The following is a 23338-nucleotide window of genomic DNA, read 5'->3' on the forward strand; positions in this document are numbered from 1 at the left end:
CCGAGTGACCATATCACATGAACTTCACGGGACATTTAACCCCCGAAAATTGGGAATTTTAGTGCCACCTGACGACAAACTGGATAATAACATCCGAGAAATGAAATCATCGAGCTTACATTACGGAAAAGCTGCTGCCATCTGCTATTTACAAAAAAGATAATAAAACTCAATCTAGTATCATCCTTAGGAGCTAGATGGCAGCAAACAGTCTATCAACAACATATTTTTTACGCAATGAATTTTTATAGATTAAACCAGGCTGGGATCTTTTGCTGGCTTCCCGACCAGACTTTCACAAGCCCCTTTATGATGAATTTATAGCGTGAAAAAGCAAAAAACTGTGAAAATCATCCCGGGCCCCAGTGCTGGAGCCTTGTCAGCCCACCCCTTGTGGGGGCCATGAGTGCAGAGGCCTTCTATCTCTAGGAGGTGCTGGTAAGATGCCATTTAGAATATTTCATATTTTCATAAAGGGTGGTTGATGACGTAAGCATCATCCAAACCCTCCCTCCCCTACTCCACTTTGTCATCAAAAGTCAGCAAATCGGAAACCCCCTTCTCCCCATCGATTATGACGTAATACTTGAATGACCCCTTAAGCCGGGTTTTCCTAGGAATAGGTTTGTTGCGCAGCGTGAACCGAATTAGACTATTTCGTGCAGGCAGAAACGTGTTACATAATTACGCTACGCGTTTGTGTTTTCCTAGCGTGGCGCATCAGATTAGGGCAGCTATAGTATATGGCCTCGGCATTAGCTACTCTGTCGTCTGCATGCTCCAATTTGAAGGGAAGGGAAAAAAAACACAAAGAATGGAGAGAGAGAGAGAACATCGGCAAAACGCGCTGCGCACGACGCATGTGACTCTTCCAGAAGCAGTCGGCCAATCACGCCCGACGTAAAGCGCTGTCGTCAGGCGTATTGCGTTCTGTAGGAAAACAGTCATGCTGCTTTTCTTATTGGTGAGTGGACGGCGTGTCGCGCTGGGCGAATCACGTTGCGTGCGACGCAGGAAACCTGCTCCTAGGAAAACCCGGTTTTACCACCAGATTTGCGAACTCCAAAATTACCACTTATGTCTCTTCACAACAGATGGCGTCACTTGTACTTTGAAACTTTGAAGCCAGTTGGTTTTCCTAACAGTACTGTTTGGATAAACTGACCATATTTATTCGAAAGAAATACGGGACATTAGGATTCCAAATACGGGACATTGCCAATTATCGCCAAAACCAAATAAAGTTGCCAAATATTGTTGCAATTGCGGAAGAATCACAATGGCGGGAAATGATGCATTGCTGCAAATTGCAGTGGATTAAAATGTATTCCACGAGAAAAAACGTTCACCGAGGCAAATGTGGGAGATTAATATTCTCATATATAATTGTAATTATCATAAAATAATTTATGAGTTGAAGAATAATGTCGCTCTTTGACTTCAATAAAGAATAAAAATTCAAGTAGGCTTCGTGTAAAATACGGGAAAAACCGGGACACTTTTGCCAAAAAGTCGGGACGGCCAAAAAAACAGAAAATACCGGGACTGTCCCGGGACGTACGGGACATATGGTCACCTTATGTTTGGATAATCAAAACAGTACCAATCGGTTCTTCAACAAAAAACATGCTTCCTAATAAATTTGTATTAACCGCAGTGCGTGCTTCGAGTATATGTGTGGTGTGGCTTTCAACGTATTTATGTTGTCAGAGTTGTGCTTGTTTGGTGAATTTGGTGTTCCCCCAGACACTGAGCTATACTTATAGCTAAGTGCCCCCAGATGATTGCATGAGGTATACATGACGTCACCAGCAAGTCCCATATGGAGGACGTGTCCTCGAATTCATTAACTTGACCCGGGGCAGTTCAATTTTTCTTCCAACCTCCCTAACAAAAAAAAAACAAAAACCATTAATTTCCTCTTGTTTATTGAAAGAAGAAAAAAAAAAATAATGACATTTGTGACTTGTTTTGGATTTCCATGGTTTTGAACACGATGTGGCAGTGACAGCACGGAGCCGATAGTAACAGGGTGAACAGATATAGTTTCCTCCTAGAATTTATTCCTATTATAGTAAATAGTTTTTCCCCCTCCTCTTTTCGCCATATGTTATTATTATCGCCACCGGAAACAAGAATGTTTATTGCCCTCAATCAATTTGATCTTATCATCTCATCACGTGTTTATTGAGGCAATGCATTAAAAATAGCCGACGATGCAAGATTGGGAGTGAGTGGATTCATTTAATAACTCCATTTAATAACATTTTAGTTTCTCTCTCTGTGACAAACATTCTCTACCGAACGAATTATGATATCTTGGTAGGAAATTTGAATTTCCAATATAATTCTATCCTGAACTGGAAGAAGGTGTGGTCAATTGAAATCTTTGCGGGTTATTATTTGTTTTGTTTGTTGCTTTATAATCTTGTTTATGGAAATTTGTTAACTCTCTCGAAAATGAGCTGTATGTTCAAAATGAAGAGATCTTAGCACCATTTAAAAAAGAAACGGAACAGCTATACATAGTATAACTCCCCTTTTGGCGATGTTTTGGTGGTTTTTTTCATTGGCGAGAAAAACCCAGAGAAGTCGGCAAGACTGAAATGGAGTCATGTTTTCCGAGGTTTTCTTGCCAAAGGAAAAAAAAAATCAACACATCGCCACTATGGCCGTTAGAACTAAAAAATTACAGACAGAAAAGAATAAAACATTCTTAGAGTAAATAAGAGGCGGAGTAATAAAAGTAAAGCTGAGGAATACGCGTATACTGAGCTGGATGTTTATTCGGTGTACCGCAGAAGAATTTCAGTGATGGCCCACTCCTTGCTGTATCTTTTGGAGTCGCGTGACACTGGATGTTTATTTGTTGGTCAGGGTGAGACAAACCGTCAAAAAAATTTTACCTGGAAGAAAAGGTCCAAAATAATGTTGCGTTTGACGTTTTCAAGACGTAGTGACCCTCTTTCATATTGTCATATATGCTGCTGTGAATTCCAAACATTTTATGGGGGTCGATCAATTTGTCATGCTCAGCTTGTTGCTTGACAATTCCTCATGTTTCCAACTTGTCGAGGTCCAAACTTGTCTCTGTGCCGTTTTGTTGTGATCCAAACTTGCCATCATTTTTTTGTGACAAATTTGAATCGCTTTCCTTATTCATTGTAATCTTAAAAATACGGTCAGGCATAAAATGAAACTACTTTTTTTTCTCATTTGTTGTAAATGTCCCCCCCCTCCTTCATTCCTATTTAAATTTTTAACTAATGAAAGAAAGTATTCATTGAAATAAAAATACAAATACTAATACAAATACAACGCCACAACAGGCAAAATGCCCAACGAGGTGGCTGATAAAAAGATGCCCATAAAAATATGGTTGTCATATGTTTCAAAAATACAGCAACCCAATTAAAAATGCAATTAACACAAATTACAAACAATATATACACATGATAAAATATTAATATTATTAATAAATACAAAATAGTTGCAAAGTAATTTATTTCATTTTCTGAGATCGCATATCGAAGTACTCGATTAGTTTCACAAATTTAAAATTGACGAATTTTCACTTGCAGTAGACATGATAAAATGGTTAGGCCCCTATATAGTGACGAACTCACATTGCAAGGACCCAGGTTCAAACCCTACTTTCGCCACTGTGATGGTCGGCTAAAGTTGGTTTTCTGTGGTTCCCAACTCTGAGGCACAAATGCGAGCTGATCTCCTCATTAAAAAGTCTCGCCACAGAGAGCATCAGCTTACAACAGAGCAGTTATTCGATCATAGCACTTCACTCATAGTTAGAAAAATTGATGGCAGCACTATGAATAACAAGCATTACACAGAAACAAAGTTCACTTTAGATTCATGACACCCATTCTGGCATGTACCAATTGGTTAGAAATACTGTAGAGGAATGTGTACAAGATGTGTGTACAGTTCAGTAGCAAATATGATGAAATTATTTTACTTTTGGTGATATAAATATATATTTGAATAGAGTGTCAATATGAAACTACTTATTTATTCTAATACAGCGTATTACCTGCCACCCGGGTGCACCCTTGCTTAAGCTGCCTTGCCTGTATAGACCTTGATCTCCTATATTTTTTAATGCAGGAAATATGATCAGCCTAGGCATTTATTGTGTAGTATGTATTAATAATTTTCTAACGGAATGCCTTTAGCAGGCCGGAGGTTGTGCACCCGCTGTTCTATATTGTGACTACAAAAGAGTGATTTATGTGCTGTTATCAGCTTTGGCACCAAAAATATTTCTTTACAAATTATTTATTCTTATTTTAGGTACCTTTTCTACTGAATATCTTTGCTGTCATACGTTTTTTATTCAAGCGAAATCTTTGTCACGATTCATCATGGGTACCTATACAGAAGAAGATTTCAAGCTTCTGAAAGAACGGCTTAAAGTATGTGACAACTATTGTGCTATAATTTTTTTGTCATATTTTCTCAACTTATTAATATTGATATTTTTTTCAAGTGAAGTCTGCTAATTTTGCAAATTACCAGGCCAAAGTAGATACCATCAATCACCGTAACAAGATTCCCATGAGACTTGAAACTTCAATTTATAAGAGCATATACAGTCGAACCCTGTTACAGTGCTCCTCATTAAAACGCCAACCCTGCTTAGCACCACAAATTTGCAGTGAATAAATGTTTCATATAGGGATTATAATGCTTAGAAACTGCTTTAGCACCAAATATTGTTTAGGTGTATACAAAGTCTGTGTCATTTTCCGAGAATCCTCACATTTCTTTTCCCGTTATTTTGCCCCCTCCCTAGAAGGAGTTGAGGATTTATCCTTTTCATTCCATTGTTAATATTGGTCAACATAACAAAAGTTTGAGCAAATGATTTAACCGTTTGAGCGGTTTTTTAACTTTTCCTGATCCACATTATAACTGTCACATTGGAAGGGAAAGCGTGTTAAGAACCCGAGATGGTTCAGGGTGACCAAAATAAAGCAGATCAAGTTTGATCAGGTATCACAGGATTGCAGCTGTAATGGTTAAAGTATAAAGACTGGTGGGGGTCAAAACATTTTGTGTGGTGAAGACTGGTGTGTGGTCTGGTCAAAGGAACCAACCTATTTCTCAGAAGCAGATTTGTTGATAAGGGAAAGTGTACCATGAGCATGCTGCACCAGTATGTGTTCAAGGTTGCCGAGAAATTTTTTTTCGACAGTGCATGAGCCAAAAAAACTGGTTCACCTGCCTAATATCGTGTAGGGTCCCCGCGAGCAAGCAGAAGTGCCGCAACACGACGTGGCATGGACTCGACTAATGTCTGAAGTAGTGCTTGAGGTAATTGACACCATGAATCCTGCAGGGCTGTCCATAAATCCGTAGGAGTAAGAGGGGGTGGAGATCTCTTCTGAACAGCACATTGCAAGGCATCCCAGATATGTTCAATAATGTTCATGTCTGGGGATTTAGGTGGCCAGCGGAAGTGTCTAAAGTCAGTGTTCCTGGAGCCACTTTGTAGCAATTCTGGAAGTGTGGGGGTGTCGCATTGTCCTGCTGAAATTGTCCAAGTCCGTCGGAATGCACAATGGACATGAATGGGTGCAGGTTGTCAGACAGGATGCTTACGTACCTGTTGGAGTTGTATCTAGACGTATCAGGGGTCCCATATCACGCCAACTGCACACGCCCCATACCATCACAGAGCCTCCACCAGCTTGAACAGTCCCCTCTTGACATGTAGGGTCCATGGATTCATGAGGTTGTCTCCATACCCGTACACATCCATCAGCTCGAAGCAATTGGAACCTAGACTCGTCAGACCAGGCAACGTGTTTCCAGTCCTCAACAGTCCAATGTTGGTGTTGTCGGGCCCAGGCGAGGCGTAAAGCTTTGTGTCGTGCGGTCATCAAGGGTACACGAGTGGGCCTTCGGCTCTGAAAGCCCATATCGATGATGTTTCGTTGAATGGTTCGCATGCTGACACTTGATGAGGGCCCAGCATTGAAATCTGCAGCAATTTGTGGAAGGGTTGCATGTCTGTCACGTTTAATGATTCTCGTCAGTCGGCGTTGGTCCCGCTCTTGCATAATCTTTTTCCGGCCACAGCGATGTCGTAGATTTAATTTCTTACCGGATTCCCGATATTCACGGTACACTCGTGAAATGGTCGTACTTGAAAATCCAAATTTCATCGCTACCTCGGAGATGCTATCCCATCTCTCGTGCGCCGACTATAACACCACGTTCAAACTCACTTAAATTTCGATAACCTGCCATTGTAGCAGCAGTAACCGATCTAACAACTATGCCAGACACTTGTGTTATATAGGCATTGCCGACCGCAGTGCCGTACTCTGATTGGTTCCGTATCTCTTTATTTGCATACGCATGCCTGTACCAGTTTTTTTGGCTCTTCAGTTTATAATGAAAAATTCATTGCAGCACCGAAATTCTTTGACACGGATGATGGTGTTAAATTGGGGTTTGACTGTACATTGATATTCAAAGTACAGTTGTGATCAGTCTGGGGTTGTGAGCAGTTCTATCTATCTATCTACTCAATGTACGAACTTTTAGAGGATGTAGAAAACACAAAAACAAAACAGAATCACATGGGAATGTATGACTGGAAACCACCAACCTGATCAGCTGGAGGATAAGCGAAGATGTAGAAATGACAAGCCAATAATTGGTGGAAAAACTGTTTATTTTAGTGATACTTTACACGAGGACAGTACGTGTACATGTTAAGTTTCACGAGTGCTCAAAGCTCTTACATCCACAATTATGCACAAGAATTTTTTTTTGATACATTCCTATGTGATTCTATTTTGTTTTTGTGTTCTAACTCCCCTAAAAGAGTTGTCTGTTTTGAATGACCCTGTATATTAGTGCCAATGGTGTAGTATTTTATCATTAAATTTATTATCTGTCTATGCATATTGTTTAGTTTTCTTGGTTGAATTAAGGCATGCATTATTTAAAACAAATTTTTGTTTTGTTCCAAATATTTCAGATGATATTCGAAGCTGATCCTGATCAGGTAAGCTCAATAAATAAACAATATAATGTTTCAACTAAAAAGTATTGTTGGGTTGTTGGTGGTATTATCTAGATTCATAAAATCTGATTATATTTAGCTTAAATTTTAATGCAAATTTCTTTCTTCCGTTATAACAATTTGTATAATGCACATTTTAAATTTTTTTCAGTATTTGAATGATTATGCCTTACGAAGATTCCTAAAAGCTTTCCAGTCTGTGGATGCTGCATTTCAAGCGATTCTGAAAAGTAACAAATGGAGGCGGGAATACGGAGTTAAAGATATAGCTGGTGATGATCCTTCCATTCAGAAACACATGGAGAGTAAAAAAGCAATCGTGTTGAGACACAGAGATTTCAGTGGAAGGTTGATTTTTTTAGATGTATTCAATTTTTTTTGCAAAGATTTGTTTCACAACGATGGCATCAAAAGTTTTTTTTTTGGATGTTTGGGTGCTTAGTTCTAATTTAAGTAGGAGATTTTGAATTGATTCTGGGGCTGTTTCGTCGAGTGCTACAAAATACACCTCAGCAGAACGGTGTCCTTATCAACAGCTCGGTTGCTTGGGTGTATTTTGTAAAATTGAAAAGAAATGGTAAAAATGAAAAAAAAAAATTTTTGTCAGTAGTTGTTCAACTTCTTGTGTGTGCAGCTTTCTAATATTGCATTTAGATAATCTGAATATCATTTCAATTTTAATGCAGACTATATTGAAGCTTGTGAATTCTTGTTTAAATCATGCATGCTATATGTTGTCCTTGACTGATTGAACAATTAGGGATGTAAAACTAAATTAATATCCTATGCAATGATATCTTGGCTAAGGAATGGCTTGTCTTATGGAATTTTTTGGCTATCAAAGATTTTTTTGGAGTTTTTTCTGCTTTGGCTAACGAATACATATTTCGCTAATAAACATTTTAGTTGATATGGGTGCATGTGCTAACATTTGCCGCTGTGGTGGTCGAGTGGTTATAGTGCCGGACTCGTGATGCGAGGATCCGGGTTCGAACCCCACAGTGGTGGTCGGCTGAAGTTGGTTTTCTGTGGTTCCCAACTTCAAGGCGCTAATGCAAGCCGATCTCCCCGTTAAAAAGTCTCGCCACAGAGAGCAACAGTCCTACAACGGTAAATCATTCAACCATAACACTTCACTCATAGTTAGTAAAACTGGGGGCAGATGACAGCACTACACATAACAAGCATTACACAGAAACAAACTATACGTCAGGTTGCACTACACGTACACGCACATTCCCGCATTTACCGATTCGTTGGGGGGTTCCGCGGGGGGGGGGGGGTGCATGTGTGGTGTAGCAGTAGTAGGTAGGGGCTCGGGGATCCATGATGTTCTTAAGTCAGCCACCTCGTTGGGCAATTTGCCTGTTGTGGGATTGTATTTGTATTAAACAGCTGGGTCATGAGTGAAATTTTCATACCAATCAACATGAATCCAAAAAAGTATCTCTCACTTGACCCAGATTAACTCATTTCCAAATCAGAATCACTTTTTAGACATGCATCTCTTTCAAAAAGATTTTGAGCCATTTCATGAAAAATGAATGATTAAGCACAGAGAAAATGAATTAAAAGTAATGAATAAAATCCTTAGAGTTGAATGGTTTCCTTGTATATAGTAAGACTTAATAGCAAACTGAACGGTTTGTACATTCTAGGAACCCTTGATGGTTAGTGTTTTTGCTGAAAAAGATGGGGTTTTTACAATTCCAATCTCAATGCCCTATAATATGCCAATACTGGTCATTTGAGACTGGATGAGACTCACTGAGATCTGGAAAAGGCTATTAAGCAAATTCCGATCCAGTTGTGCATTTGGTGGATTATGCATTCACATCTGCATGTGTGTGAGGGAGAAATGAGCTGAATATATCACATAGAGCACGTCTCATACTTTTTTCACTATGGCTCACAAATCTAACTGTATAGCATACATTGAATAACATAAAAAAATATTAAGTTTTTCATCTCGCTTTAAATTCTCATTCAACCAATTGTGACATTGTTTATCTCAGCCTTTGTTTAGATTCAATTTTTTACAGTGCTTCTAAATGTTTTATGAACGTTACTTAAAAATTTTGGGCAGTTCCTAGAACAACTTAAATGATTTTCCCATAGAAACTTGTGTAAAATTGTGTTTCGGCTAACGAATGTGATTCTGAAATGATTCATCTTTGTTAGCCAAGGTACCATTGTATTTTATTTTCTATTTCTATAACTTGCAATAACTGTTCATCCAGTAGATCAAAGATAAATGTACACTTTTTTTTCATGTAGATGGGGGTTCTTGCTTATTAAAGAAAGGAATTTTTTGGAAATGAAAACTCCCAGATAAATCTTTTATGAATGAATGTTGATGATAACATATTGCACACTTGTTTAATATCACAAGTGTATGTATAAATAGTGCTGTTGATTCATTGGTATCAATTTATTAATTAATGATAAACCCTTATGAATTAAACCTTGTATTGAGGATTAATAATTAATAATTTAATAAACGTGAAATGAGCTGGAATAATTGTCATTGTGAAATGAAGTTATTGTCCTTTATTCTGGAGGATTTCAGTCTGTCAATTGTGTTTTCTGAGTTGCATTTAAGATGCATTTAGCGATTCCTTTAAATAATAGTTCCTAAAGTAAGGGGTTGCATTAATAAATTGGGGGGGAGGAACACACGCGAAAGGTCTTCCAAAATGGAAAAAATGTCTTAAGAAATTCATCTCCATTTTTTTTTGCAATGCAAATAAAAATAGGACTATTTCAAACCTAAAAAAAACACCTTAACTCAGTTGAGCTACTTAATATCAATGTATGCATTCACAGTAGTAAAAATTTAAAGCATGCAACTGGCAATATAAAACTATGATTTTGCATGCTTTGCAAACAAAAAGTAAAGCAAAGGTTAATTTTTCCAGAAGGTTCTCTAACTGCTGCTCTCTCGAATAAGATGCCAAAATCCAGAAACAAGTTAACCAGTTGGGTGTCCAATTAATTTTTCCCATTTCCCTTATTTTCAAATTTGAAGCTAATAAAATGAATTTTCCTGATTAAAATTTTGTATAAATACATTTAAACTGACCTTCCCATGTTCTTAACTGTTTTTTAAAATCATCAACAAAAAAATTAGGTAATTGAAATAATTACTAATTGGTTAAAAAAAATTGAAATAATTAGATTAAAAATTTGTGCAACGGCATATACTTTTGTAACCACCTATAACTGGTTAAGAAGACCATTTGATAACAAATGGCAGTGAATGAGAATGTTGACTGCGAAAATGAAAAATGTGTCAGGTGGGAGTCACACTTCAAAAAGTTTGGAAGCCACTTTGAAGTATAATAAAAAGTCTTTTTTTTTTTTTTTGAAATATTGATTTTGATGTTGCAATGAGTTTGACACAATCACAGAAAAATTTCAAAATATCTAGCTGTAAAAAAAAAATGTAGTTTGAGAAAGGCACAAGATTCGCCAGTCTTTTTATAATGTTAAATTTACTGAAATGTTTCTAATTTTTCTTTACAGACCAGTAATTTATATCCCTGCCAAGAATCATAGCACAAGTGATAGAGATTTGGATGAGCTGACTCGGTTCATTGTCTTTATACTTGTTAGTATATGAATGCTTTTTGACTTTCACATTATTTTCATATTTTCGGTTTCTGTCTTTTTTTAAAATATAATTTAGGTCTCTCTCAATGTAATTTATAATAAAAATTGAATTGATAGAATTTTTTTTATATAAATTTATTTTAAAAAATCTTTTATTTCCATTCATTAAAGAAAATTTAACTCCTGAAATAAAAAATTTATAAAATCAAAATTTTTTTTTCTGGAAACTTTTACTCCTTCCCTGGAAGGAGCTGCTCACAGAGTGTGACGACCATTGTGTGTGAGTAATACAGTCAACATTCAATATACGCTCCCCCCCGTTCCATGGGATATTGGTTTTAGGTTGGGTGGTTAATTGTTATATTGCGCATTAAGAAAAAAATGTTTCTTAAGCCTCCATTGGGTTTTACTGATCTAATAGGCACAGCATTTAAATTTTCTCTTCTCTTTCATTTCCTAGATGGTACTGGTACTAGCGCTATTGAGTAGTTGTCTCTTTATCTAGTCAGGTTTGAGTGCATGACAGTCATAGTTCATTCAAAACCTTACTGAATGCAGGTGGCGACAAAAGTGATCTAGGCTCATTGCACCAGATTATGAAACAATTGAAATTTAAGTATTTTAATGGGATGGTCTGTGATACCCATGCATATGTATTTCTCTCATTTTCCAACAGGTGACAGGAAAAACTTTCTTGAGGTACTCGCTAATTTCCTTTCATCAAATTCATTTAATCTGACTGCACAGCATGCCCATTTTTTCACCTCACCCCCACCACATTAAAATTTTTTGACTGGTTTTATGTCAAACACTGGTTTTTTACAGAAACTTTTGTTTTTTCTTCTGCGGACATCCCTAATAACGATGTTTATCACTCTTGGCAGTTGTATGAATGCACTTAATTAGGTGTCTATTATGTTTTTTAAATGTGTGTCAAGCACATTGCACCCTAACTTGTGATAAACATATTGTGCCTGATGGAAGATTAAGAGAATTCATATTTCAGGATGAAATAATAAAAGCAGTTGCATTGAAAATGATTCAGGTTAGAAAAATATTAATAAAATTGTAATAATTAATTGCACTCAATCACCTATGTACAGAATTGTATAACATTTAGGGTAAAGACCAAACAGATTTCGTACATTTCTTTGCAAAAAAGATGCGGGTCAGAGCTGAGCTCTAATGCCTTTCAGATCATAACAAGAAGATATATGTGCATTATAGAGTCCAGACGTCACTATAGGGCCAAGAGCTCTTTACTAGCTTTAAGCTACTGATCTCGCTGTCCCAGCTTTCTTCATCACATTATAAATAACTTTTACTGTGTCTATTCAAATATATTTTTTTGCTCTTTTTTTATTTTCTCTTAAATACTTAAAATTTGTGATTAATTGTAAACTTTATGATTGATTGTAACAGGGTTCGCACATCCTTACAAACTCCTTAAAAACTCCTTACTTTTCATTTCCCTCTGGAAGGGCCCTTATAACTCCTTACTTTTTGCAGCCACGCCTGAAAAAGTCTTTTTTTTTTTTTTTTTTTCTCTGAAGGGATGATCTTTTTTAGAATAGGCGTTCCCCACGGTGATGAATAGCATTGCCTAAAAAAATAAGAGGAAGCTTCCCCCCAATATAAAGAGGAAGAAAAGATTAAAAAAAAACGCGCTCTCCCTTTATAATAGGAAATGTGAAAGCAGGGGATGGGATTGGAACATCCAAAGGTTGTGCATACCTGCCAACCGTTACGATTTTGTCGTATTTAGTAAATTAATACGATTATACGCTTTTGCTTCTAAAAATGCGATTTTTTACCGAATCGCTAGTTTTGACGTGTTTTCCTGCCTATGTCGCAAACTGGTCAGCGTTGGAAATCGATGGTCCGTAGAACGACATCACTCCGCTGAACCAGTAGCCGAAAATTCCCCCATGCCCAGTGGTGAGAAAGTTTTTACTTATGTGGCGAAACGATGTCTCGAACCTCCTATATTACGCAGTATACTGAGTGCAGACCTCGCAGCTTTCCTATTTATCCTACTATTTTCCTACTTTCGCCGCAATCGTCTTCTTTTTTACCACAGTTCTCTCCTACTGTTCCTATTTTATCCCTCCTCCCTATTTGCTTACAGCCAATATCTCACTACGAAAATTCCGAGAAACCGCAAAATGTCACTGCTTTCCGCAGTTTTTTTGACGTGTTTTATTCACATTACAACTCGCTACTGAAAAAGAAAGGAAAAAAAATTTCGAGTAAGGGACGACGACAAGCGTATCTTTTCGCCGCCGCGCCTTAAAATGCTAAAAACTGAAGTCCAGTGGGGAAAGCGAATCTGTTTCGCAGATTGGTTGCCGTAAATAAAAAGGCAAAAAAAAAAAAAAAAAAGAAGAGGTACAGGCTCTATCCACACACAAGATTCCATGAGAGAGAATGGGTTTATCTCTCCTGGGATCCCGTAACGAGCGTTCATCCCTGAAGCCAGGTTTTCCTAGGAGTAGGCTTTTTGCGTCGCGTGAACCTAACTGGATCATTTCGTGTCGGCAGAAATGAGTTACATAATGGCGTTACGCATTTGCGTTTTCCAAGCGTGGCGCATCGGCTCAGGATGGCTATATAGTATATGACCCTGGCGTCATCTACTCTATTGGCTGCATGCTCCGGTTTAAAGGGAAGAGACACAACACGAAAATGAAGGGAAGATCGCTGAAACGCGCGGCACACGACGCTTACTCACTAGAAGCAGTCTGCCAATCACGCCCGATGTAAAGCGCTGTCGTGAGCCGTATTGCGCTCTATAGGAAAACAGTCGAACTGCTTTTCATATTGATGAATAGACAGCGTGTAGCGCTGGGTGATTCACGTTGCGCGTGGCATAGAAAACCTGCTAGTAAAACCCGGCTTTTAAAAGTGACAGCCCGAGCCACGTCTGGTTTTACAGGAGGGGAGGGGGGAGGACGAGCCGATCAGCCGCTATAGCTGAACCCACTTTTTTTAACCTTAACCTTCTGAAAATAACTTTCGGGTATCTTTATTTTAGGGGTCATTCAAATATTACGTCAGCATGGATGGGGGATTTTCGATTTGCTGACTTGATGACGTGGAGGGGGGGGGGTTGGATGATTCTTACGTCATCAACCACCCTTTATAAAAAATATGAAATATTCTTAATGGTGCCTTACTCGGTGCGCGAATAACGAGTAAAACTTTTCACTAGTTTGTGGGCACCTGAACTAACATTCTCCCTATTGAGTCCCCTACAGAGCCACTCTAGTGATCTTCAAATACTTAGCTGATCCAAATGCTCTGGAGCTGTGCCGCGCGTCATATAAGTGATCCGTGATTATGCCGCAGATCATTGCATTTTTAATTGGGTTGCTGTATTTTTGAAATGTGACATCCATATTTTTATGGGCATCTTTTTCTTAGCCACCTCGTTGGACATTTTGCCTGTTGTGGCGTTGTATTTGTATCTCTCTCTGGCAGAAGTGGCCACAACTCAAGCAAGATAAAAACAAAATTTATTGCAAACTCAATACATCACTTCCGATTTCTTTAAATCATTTTAATACTATATACTCTCTCTTCTTTCTTACTACACTTCTCAATACCTAATCTTGATCATCATGCTCTGTTACTGTTCAAATTTGTGTTCTCTTGTCGCTTGTTACTCGTGCGTACAGTCACGGCATATCTCTTTCTTTTCAGCTGAAATTGCTACCCATCATACCCTTTATTCTGAAAGTTGAAGTCTTGGAAACATTGAAAAAGATATTAAATGAAAATCAATTCACATGTGGGCTTCTTTTATTGTCTAGTGGTGCAATTTTTTTTTCGGAGGGGGCGTGGCCCCATGACACCTTAAAAACTCCTTACTTTTCATTTTGAAAATTTTATATGAGCCCTGAAGAGTTGCTGCAAATATAAATAATTTTGTAAGAAAAATCTTTGTTGGCTGTGGTTTTTATTTTGAATAATTGGAGGGGGAATGAATATCACTTTTAGAATTTTTATAATTTATGTGATGCTATTATGAGTTATATTTTTGACTAACACTTAAAGGTTTTAGAACACTTTGGTGATGACAGAAAGCATGTACGTGGATTGATTATTTTATGAATTCTTATGATGTCGGGTAACAAATCAAAACTTGTAATTTTTGAACCACTTCTACATCTATATTTTTGAGAAGAGGGAAAGTTTGTTTGCAAATTCAAAATAAATTTGCATATGTGCCCCGCCCCTTTTTTTGCTGTAAAACTTGTAAGTTATGAAGTTTGTCATGACTCCTTAAAAACTGCTTGAAACTCCTTAAAAAGTCCTTAAAAACTCCTTACTTTTCATTTTGAAAATTTTGTATGAACCCTGTGTAAATTTGTAATTTTGATTAATTGTATAAGTTCATTTCAGTAATTGGGGACAAATAAATTATGTAATGCTGTATTGAATTGAATAGTCTTTATGTATTGCTATGTTGAACGCAACATAAGATGGGATGAATGGGAATGAATTTGGGACTCATCATACTTGTTGTTGTAATGGAACAATCGCAATAACGTGTGGTCATTATAATGAGAGTTGACTGTGTTATGATATGATAGGACCTTGTTTGCCCATGGTAATGGTGATAAAGAACAGGCTCTCAGATATATAATCAGAAAATAAGGATGAGCTTCCAGGAATTGAAAATAAAGTTGTGGAGAATATCTTTTAACGTTTCAATTTTTTTAGAAGGATAATTTTTTCAAATCAAACCTTGCCAGAAAGATTCCACTTTTGCACTAAATGATTGAATTTGAAAAGACTTTTTTTAAGCATATTGTTGAAGATTATATTTTGCAATTGAGGTATGACAAGACAGGGAATTCCTTTTGTTTTAGCTGGGATTTCACAATCACAGTGGGTTAGGTTTTTCTTCTTTAAACTCATAGATACCTGAATTCTCATGTAGGTATTATAATTGGTAGTAGAAGTCATTTTTTCCTTAACGTGCAGTAAATGTAAGTTTTTGTTGTCTCACTAGGAAGAAGCTTGTAAGAGATGTTTTGAAGAAGTCATAGACAATTTATGTATAATATTCGACTTGAAAGATTTTTCACTCTCTTGCATGGACTATCAGCTAGTAAAAAATTTGATTTGGCTGCTGAGCAAACATTATCCAGAACGCTTGGGCATTTGCTTAATCATCAATTCTCCAACACTGTTCAGCGGCTGTTGGACTGTTATTAGACAATGGTAAGATGTTTTTCTGACAGATTTGTTCTGTGAAAATTTTGTCCCATTTTAAAAAAGTTCTCATGAGTGTGTATATAATAATTGGGTGGGATGTGTTGGGGGAGGGATAGTTCTGGGATTATTAGTACTAATGTACATTTAAACAAGAGCCTAATCATTGTTATCGCTGATGCCAGGAAGGTCTGTAACATTTACATATGCTTCATCTGTTGATGAGAATTAGGGGTTAAATTATCACTATAGGATTGCTATTTGAAGTCGAATGAAATCTATTTTTTCTGGCACTGTCACACTTACTATAGTAGACTCATAATTTCTCACACAGCTGACTTACTGAAGGGTTGCAGATAATCTGTATTGCTTTTCTCGAATTGCATGTGCACAGTTGTCAATAGAGTAGACACTTTTAAGTATTCAGGGATTTTTTTTTCGATTCAAAACTCTCCAGGCAAATACATATTACTTAATTGAGTGTAGAATTAAATCACAACATTAGGAAATTTTATTTTATCAAGAATAAATATTCCTAGTCTTTTTTAAAACTGCTTTATTTTGCGTTAGTAGAATCTAGATTGAATTATGGCATTACGTGTTGGGGGAATATATTTCGGAAATCTTTCTACACTTTTTGTCACACTCCATCCATATCATTTTGAGTAAAAATAGACTCACGCATACATTTCTACTTTTCAATCAATTAAAGATACTCCTTCTATAAAATCTGTATGTTTATAAAAGTTTTAAAATGTTTTATAAAACAAGTGGTATCATCACAATCTGAAGTTACATAAATCTAGAATAGAATTTAGACAGTATACTTTTACAGCAGTGATTCCCAACTTTTTTTGGCCCATGCCCTCTAAAACTCTGATGCCTCCTCCCATAGAACTTTTTGTCAGGAGGGATACTCCCCTCACATGAAACTTCATAGCTGCATAACAAAGTTTTTTTTTTTTTTTGGTTTTGTAAAAACCATTCTTTTTGCATTCTTAAACTTTACAACTTAGGGGCTGCTTCCCCCCCACCCTAGTTCTGTGTCTTTCCTCCGTTACTTATAATTTTTGTTATTCAAAAAGTAAATTCCTAATCACATTGAGTTAGCCAAAAACGTCATTTACTTAGTCGAAAAAGCGTAAGCAGTAAATCTTACAACCGAGGTCCTTGGAAAGACTTCAGGGGTCTGTGGGCTTGGATGAAAAAACCATTAATTCATTGTTTTGTATATTGCTGTTATACACAATATCGTTTTATAAATGGGTCTGTGTCCCCTTTAGTTTTCTTCATTTTATTGGAAAAAAAGAGTCTGTGGACTTCATTGTACTGGCACAAATTGTCTGTGGAAGACAAAACATTAAGAAACCTTGGTCAAACCCCTTCCAAAAAAAAAAAAAAAAAACACTGAAAGAGAAAAATGAAATATACAAATACAAAAGTCAACAAGAAAAATGCCTAACGAGATGACTGAAAAAAAGCCCACAAAAAAAAAACAGATGTCAAATGTATCTAAAATACAGTAACTTAGAAAGAACATATCAAAAATTTTTTGAAAAAGTTAAACTTTGAACTGATTGCCCCCTTGTGGGAATCACTGCTATACAGGTACCAAAACCAAATAAAACTCCAAAATTTTCTCCTTTATTTAGCTCCCAGAATATTGAATTTACTTCCTCCGTTGATAAGTGAACAACCTTCATGTACATCTTTTTTTTTAAAATTTAAAATCTTGGTTCTTAACTCAAGAAAATTTAAATTATCTATTTGACATTGTAATGTAATATTTTATCTTGCATACAGCGTATAATTTTTTTTGTCTATCAACTCCATTTCCATTGCCACTTATTTCTTAGTATTTTATATTTGTGAATTTTTTCTTCCGTTATTATTTGCACCGACAAACATGCATCAATTATCGTTTTTGTAGGCTCACGAGCTTGCTTAGCCCCTAAATGCTTTGTGTCTGTGTTTCAACTGATTAAATAAAACTATCTTATTTTAAAATAAAAATGTAGCTATAACTCTTTCATTCTTCAACTGCTGTTTTCGAAAACAGTTTATATGTTAACTTTGTTATGCGAAATTTGTTCATACGTATAATTGTTTTTGTACATTGATAATTAAATTAGGTTTTGTGAAGATGCTATTTTCTCAGCCAACAATGCATTAGAAAAGAGAAATTATGTATAAAATAATTATTAAATAGTTATTATTATAAATACAGGGCTCCCACTCGTCCTACTTTTCCTACTTTCTGGTAAAATGTCCTACTTTTGTCCTACTTTCCAGTTTTTGTCCTACTTTTCCTTACCAAATCCTATCGGCAAAATTTGTGTAATTGATTTTAATTGAGCAGAAAATCATTGATATATTTCCAAATATTACAAATGTTGAAGAATGCAATTAATGATTCTGCCAAAGCAGAAATTTTACCATTTTTAAGGTTATTTGAGGCGGGGGGGGGGGGGGTGTATGTGGACCATTTGGTTGATTAATTTTTCATTTGCTTAGTTTGAGGGTTCAACACGTATAGTAGTCATTAAAAACTTCTGTCTGGATGGAAAAAATAATTTTGTATTTATTACTTCATGGTCTTGGACAGTAACTAACATTCATCATTCAAAATTACGGTGCAAATAGGTGAAACAACAGTTTGCATTTCAAAGCAGTTGGCCTATTCTAGGTTTGGTGATTCTGATGCTACCCAATAGCATTCAGTTGTTTTCTGTATTTTTAAGGCATGAAGAGGCATAAACAATATTTACAATGCTCAACAAAGAGCTTGAAATAGAAGTGAAATTTGCATTTGTCAAAAATGATTACACTGGCATTGAACAGTAAAATGTGAACAAATCCCTTTAAAAAATGATGGACAATGCAGTAAAACAGGTTCACCTTGCCTTATTTACATCAGATCTTGTAATCTACACATTTTGCACTGTGCTTTTGAAAGTGGTCTCGAAGGAGCGTCATTCTTAAAAAATATACGTCTTCAAAATATGATGTGCCTTGTCGAAGAAAGTTGACAAGCTCTGCACTTTGGAAGACTCCAAAAAAAAGAATGTAATATATATGAGGAGAGACAGCAAAGAATTATCAGTGGTTGCTAATACGCTGTTTTGGCCAAAAATTGGTTTTGTAACCAAGTCATTTATCATTTTGCTTTGGCTTGAGTCAGTCTTATAGGAAACTGAAATAGTGCTATGAAAAAAAATAAATTCAAAATTAATTTTTTTTTTAAATTTGAAATTTTTTTTTTACAATTTTTTTTTTTTTCAGGAATCTTTTCCCATTATGCTATGATTATGTTGTCTAAGGGGGTTACCCTCCCCCATCCTACTTTTTAGTCCTGCGTTTTCCTACTTTTTCTCATTTTTTGAGTGGGAGCCCTGTAAATAATAAATTCTGTGTTTTCTGAGCTGTCCAATGCTTTACTCCTCATGATAAAGTTTTGATACTGAGAATGAATTAATGATGGGAAAGTAATTTTGAGAAACTAAGTCAGTTCCGTAATTCCACGCAACTATGGTCTAAATGCTGGTGCTCACTAAAACATCAATAATTGAAATGCTAACCACATCTAGTGAACTATTTAATTACTAAAGCAAAGAGCAGGGATAGTGTAATATGGAGATGTGGTTAAGACGCCATCTCTCCGATACTTTCCTGTGAATCAGTTGTTAGTTGGGGGTTATGTTTTTCACATTATCTTGTCAGCTGAAAACTTTCCCGGCTACAAGTTACTACAACAAACTGTTCTGCGCTTTTAATGTTCTGTATTACCAGTAATTTAGTATTTACATATGTTTAATAAACATTTTTACTGTTGTGTGCAAATAAAAATAATTATAGGAAAAATAATAGAAAATTGTACTTTGCTCTCAATGACTATAGTTCAGACTTTATAACACAACTATGGTCCAAAATTTAATTTTTAAGAAATCCATATTTGAGCTACATAAGGAATAAAAAAATGTTTAATATTAATGCTTGATCTTTCTATCGGCAATATCAGCAGCAGCAGCAGAAAAAAAAAAATGTTTGAATATTTTGAATACAGAAGTTATGATGATTAATCTAGAAAATAGTGTTATTTTGGACCATAGTTGTATGAAATTACGGTTCAGAAATCCATTACAAGAGGGAATTCTGAAGTACAGGTGGTAAATGTTTCTGGACATTTCATCAAACTGCTCAAGCTACATGGTAGGGTATATCTAAACATCTTCCAGCAGAATTGTTCCAATTTTCATTTCTTCACTGAAGAGTATGACGTCAAGTTAAGAACATGCATTGCTAGGGGAAATTCTTTCATGAATATTGTGATTCAGCACCAAAGTCTTTGTAGGAGTTTTCTGTCTTTAAAGCGGCGACAAAAGTTCTCATTCTTTAATGAAGTTGTTCCTTGAGGTGGTATGATGGATTTTAACTCTTCGATATTTCTTCTCAAAAGTGGACTCAGCCAAGTTTTGACTACTTTCTTTTTTCTTCACCCTACTGTGCTGCGACTTTGACTCATCTTTCTGGTTCCCGCCTCTGACTAGAGCTTTCATTGTCATCCACGTTGTTCACAGAAGCCTTCAAAGCATATCCATTCTTTCTACCTGGGCCGTCTTTTGGGAGTTGAAGCCATGAACAGCTCGGAACACTTCAACTTTAATTATAGACAACATGTGTATTAAGCCTCTTGAAATTTAAAAAAGAAGTAAATCATTGGAGCACAGCAGATAATTCATAAAGGGGATAAACCCTGGGTTTGAAAAATCTCAAGCTCAAATTTGCCACGGGGACTTAAAAATCGGTATTGGCGCTTAAATATTTCTATATGTGATTGATAAATTGTAACCTTAAAAATGACTCAAAATTTTCAGATTTTATGATAGTGTTTTTCAACATGACAAGCCATTGAGTCTCGGAAATGTCACAAAAATATTATTTAGGAATTTTTTTTTCATATCATGCTTGGCACCTTACAACTTTGTCTGATGCTATATTGCTTTTTGATTTGTATGAACCATCCACAGATAATCAGTAGTCTCTACTGTATGTAATAAATGATGAAAAACTTCATTTTTACTTCTCAGTAAAACATTGCATTCAAATAGAAACACATTTTCTTTTATAGGTTGAACGAGGTCACAGCCAGCAAAGTGGTTTTTGTAAATAACGAGCAAGATTTAATGAAATATGTACATCCTGATACCTTTCCCGATCTATAAAGAGGGATGACTAGTGCAGCATGCTCATCATGTTTAATTTATAACACAATCGCGTATATAAATATATATATATTTACACACCAGACATATTGTGTCCTCTCTGTAACATAGAAAATATATATGTGTTGAAAGATCGGTCAATAATTCAAAGCTATTTTGGTAGTTACATGTTGTATATGCATGATATCCACATATCATTATGTAATTGTGATTGTCAATGGCTTTTGTGTGCTATAATTATACATTTCGGACTTAAACTTTGTCTTCACATTTTAAAAAATGTAAAATAAGAAAAAAAAACTTTAACGCTTGCCTTATTTTTAGCAAGAGGGAACTTAACGGAAATCATTTTGTACACTTTTAAGAAACATTTGTTTTTATTTTTAGTCAAGTAATTTTTAACGTCTTTTTCTGTAGAAAAATGTTATGTGGTGATGTTAATGTGTGCAAAACATTTTGACCTGTAATACACGAGAATTCCCCATTTGATAACTTTTATCAAAAACTGAGGGAATTGAACTCTTTTGTACAATATGACTGATATGTTTGGAAGCATAAGGTGTTTGAGCAATTGGGTGTGATTTTTTTTGCTATGCAACAATGCAAGCGGGCCCAATCATAACAGATTATGATTTTTAGCCATAAATCTGAATTTATGTTTCATAGAGAAGTGCTAGTAATTGAGTTTGTAAGTAATTCTTGCTTTTCTCAAATGTATTACATGTGTTGGATCTAATAACCTTGGATTTCTCACTAATAATCTCCTAAAAAAAATTTTCTTGTTTTTGTAATTTCATATTGATGCAGTTTGAGTTTTCTGTATACACTTGCTAAATTGGAGTCTGGGGGGGGGGGGGGGGTGTCACAAAATTTTCTGATTTCATAATAATGTCTCTTCCAGCATCTGAAAGGATCATTGGCTGGTGCCTAATTTTTTTTTATGATTTGTTAAGCCTTGGGGTTATTATTAGCTCCTGATAGATTCAAAATGAATAAAATGAAACGTATAAAAACAAATCAAGCAGTCAATGATTCTAAGGTAAATGAATAGTTATTCTCTTGCGATCAAATCCCAGAAATCTGCAAGCATCTATACAGAGGTGTATGCAGGGAGGGGCACAGGAGACCAGTGTCCTCTCTTGCAAGACTCAAAAATTTAAGATATTTTTAAATATCTTTGTGTAAAATAACTAAAATTTCGTAAAAAGTACCTTTATATGGTACCTTCATTAATTTTTGTCAATTCAAAATGGTTTTTAAAGCTAGCAACTTGAAATTCTCAGGCAGAAATTCCTTAGGCCCCTCCTCTAAACCCAGTATGCCCTTCCCCGAAAGGTCCCGCATATGTCACCCTGCATATGCCCCTGCATCTATATGTCCACAAATATTGAAATTTCAATCTGCAGTTCCTCAATTTGCTTTAGCTTAATTGCTTTGTTTATTTAAACATTATCCAAATAACCAGCGCACAATGATTCAAGCTATAGAATATTTATAATGATGTAGTTTCTATAGCCACAAAATGCTCAGTTGTGAGTAAAATTTGCTTCCTAGCAATTCACTTGCTCTTATATGGTCATCCTATATCAGCCACGTACAGAATGTTTCAAAGTTTATATCACAAATACATTTTGAGGATAGCAAGCAAGAATGTGAAAGAATCTTGTATGATATTGCAAAAGCAGTTTTGCATTTTCTATATGGATTTATTGATAACTAGCTTACCCGTCACGTGTTGCTGTGATCTCAGAAGAAAGGAAATTCAAGGAAATGAAGGAAAGGGAAAAAAATAAAATAAAAAAAAACAAACTATGCCGAAACCTTCGGGGGAGTGTACTCAACAACTTCCCAAAGTTTCATGGCGATTGGATGAATGGTGTAGTAATGCATAAAGGACAAACAGACATACATTCGTTTTTATATATATAGATGCAGCAAAGCACGAGACATTTACAAAACATTTCTGTGATTACTGGAACATTTAAAGGAATCCTTTTTTTTATGGTGACATATTGCTAATTGATTGTTTTATTGCTAGTTGGACAAAGATACTGCCAGGTATATATAACGTTAGAATTAAAAACTAAACTCACTGGTCCTATCTCATTTACCTATTGATCTGCAGACATCAGGACTTGTCCGATAAACAGAATCCGGTCTGAATAATAATAATTTATTTTCCTAAATATATTGTTGTTTTAAAGAGTGATATACCACTAAGGGGTGC

General features: G+C 35.9%; 1 protein-coding gene across 3 annotated transcripts; it reads left to right on the plus strand.

The window, feature by feature from the left end:
• Positions 1-1848: 1848 nt before the first annotated feature.
• On the plus strand, positions 1849-22894 carry LOC149070419 (uncharacterized). Of its 3 annotated transcripts, none has more exons than XM_089249233.1 (7): positions 1849-2230; positions 4312-4433; positions 7013-7039; positions 7209-7405; positions 10583-10667; positions 15687-15898; positions 21018-22894. In XM_089249233.1, the coding sequence occupies exons 2-7, from the start codon at positions 4383-4385 to the stop codon at positions 21109-21111; spliced, it is 666 nt and encodes a 221-aa protein (XP_089105359.1). In that variant the 5' UTR covers positions 1849-2230; positions 4312-4382; the 3' UTR covers positions 21112-22894. The 3 variants fall into 3 exon arrangements, with proteins under 3 accessions (XP_089105359.1, XP_089105360.1, XP_089105361.1); XM_089249234.1 differs by having other exon boundaries at positions 1862-2032; XM_089249235.1 differs by lacking the exons at positions 1849-2230; positions 4312-4433 and adding an exon at positions 6477-6559 and having other exon boundaries at positions 21018-21252.
• Positions 22895-23338: the final 444 nt, after the last annotated feature.

The sequence above is a fragment of the Pholcus phalangioides genome, unplaced genomic scaffold (assembly GCF_987345545.1).
Source record: "Pholcus phalangioides strain wild (caught in Gottingen) unplaced genomic scaffold, Ppha-v1.0 ptg000022l_1, whole genome shotgun sequence".
Classification (NCBI taxonomy): Eukaryota; Metazoa; Arthropoda; class Arachnida; order Araneae; family Pholcidae; genus Pholcus; species Pholcus phalangioides.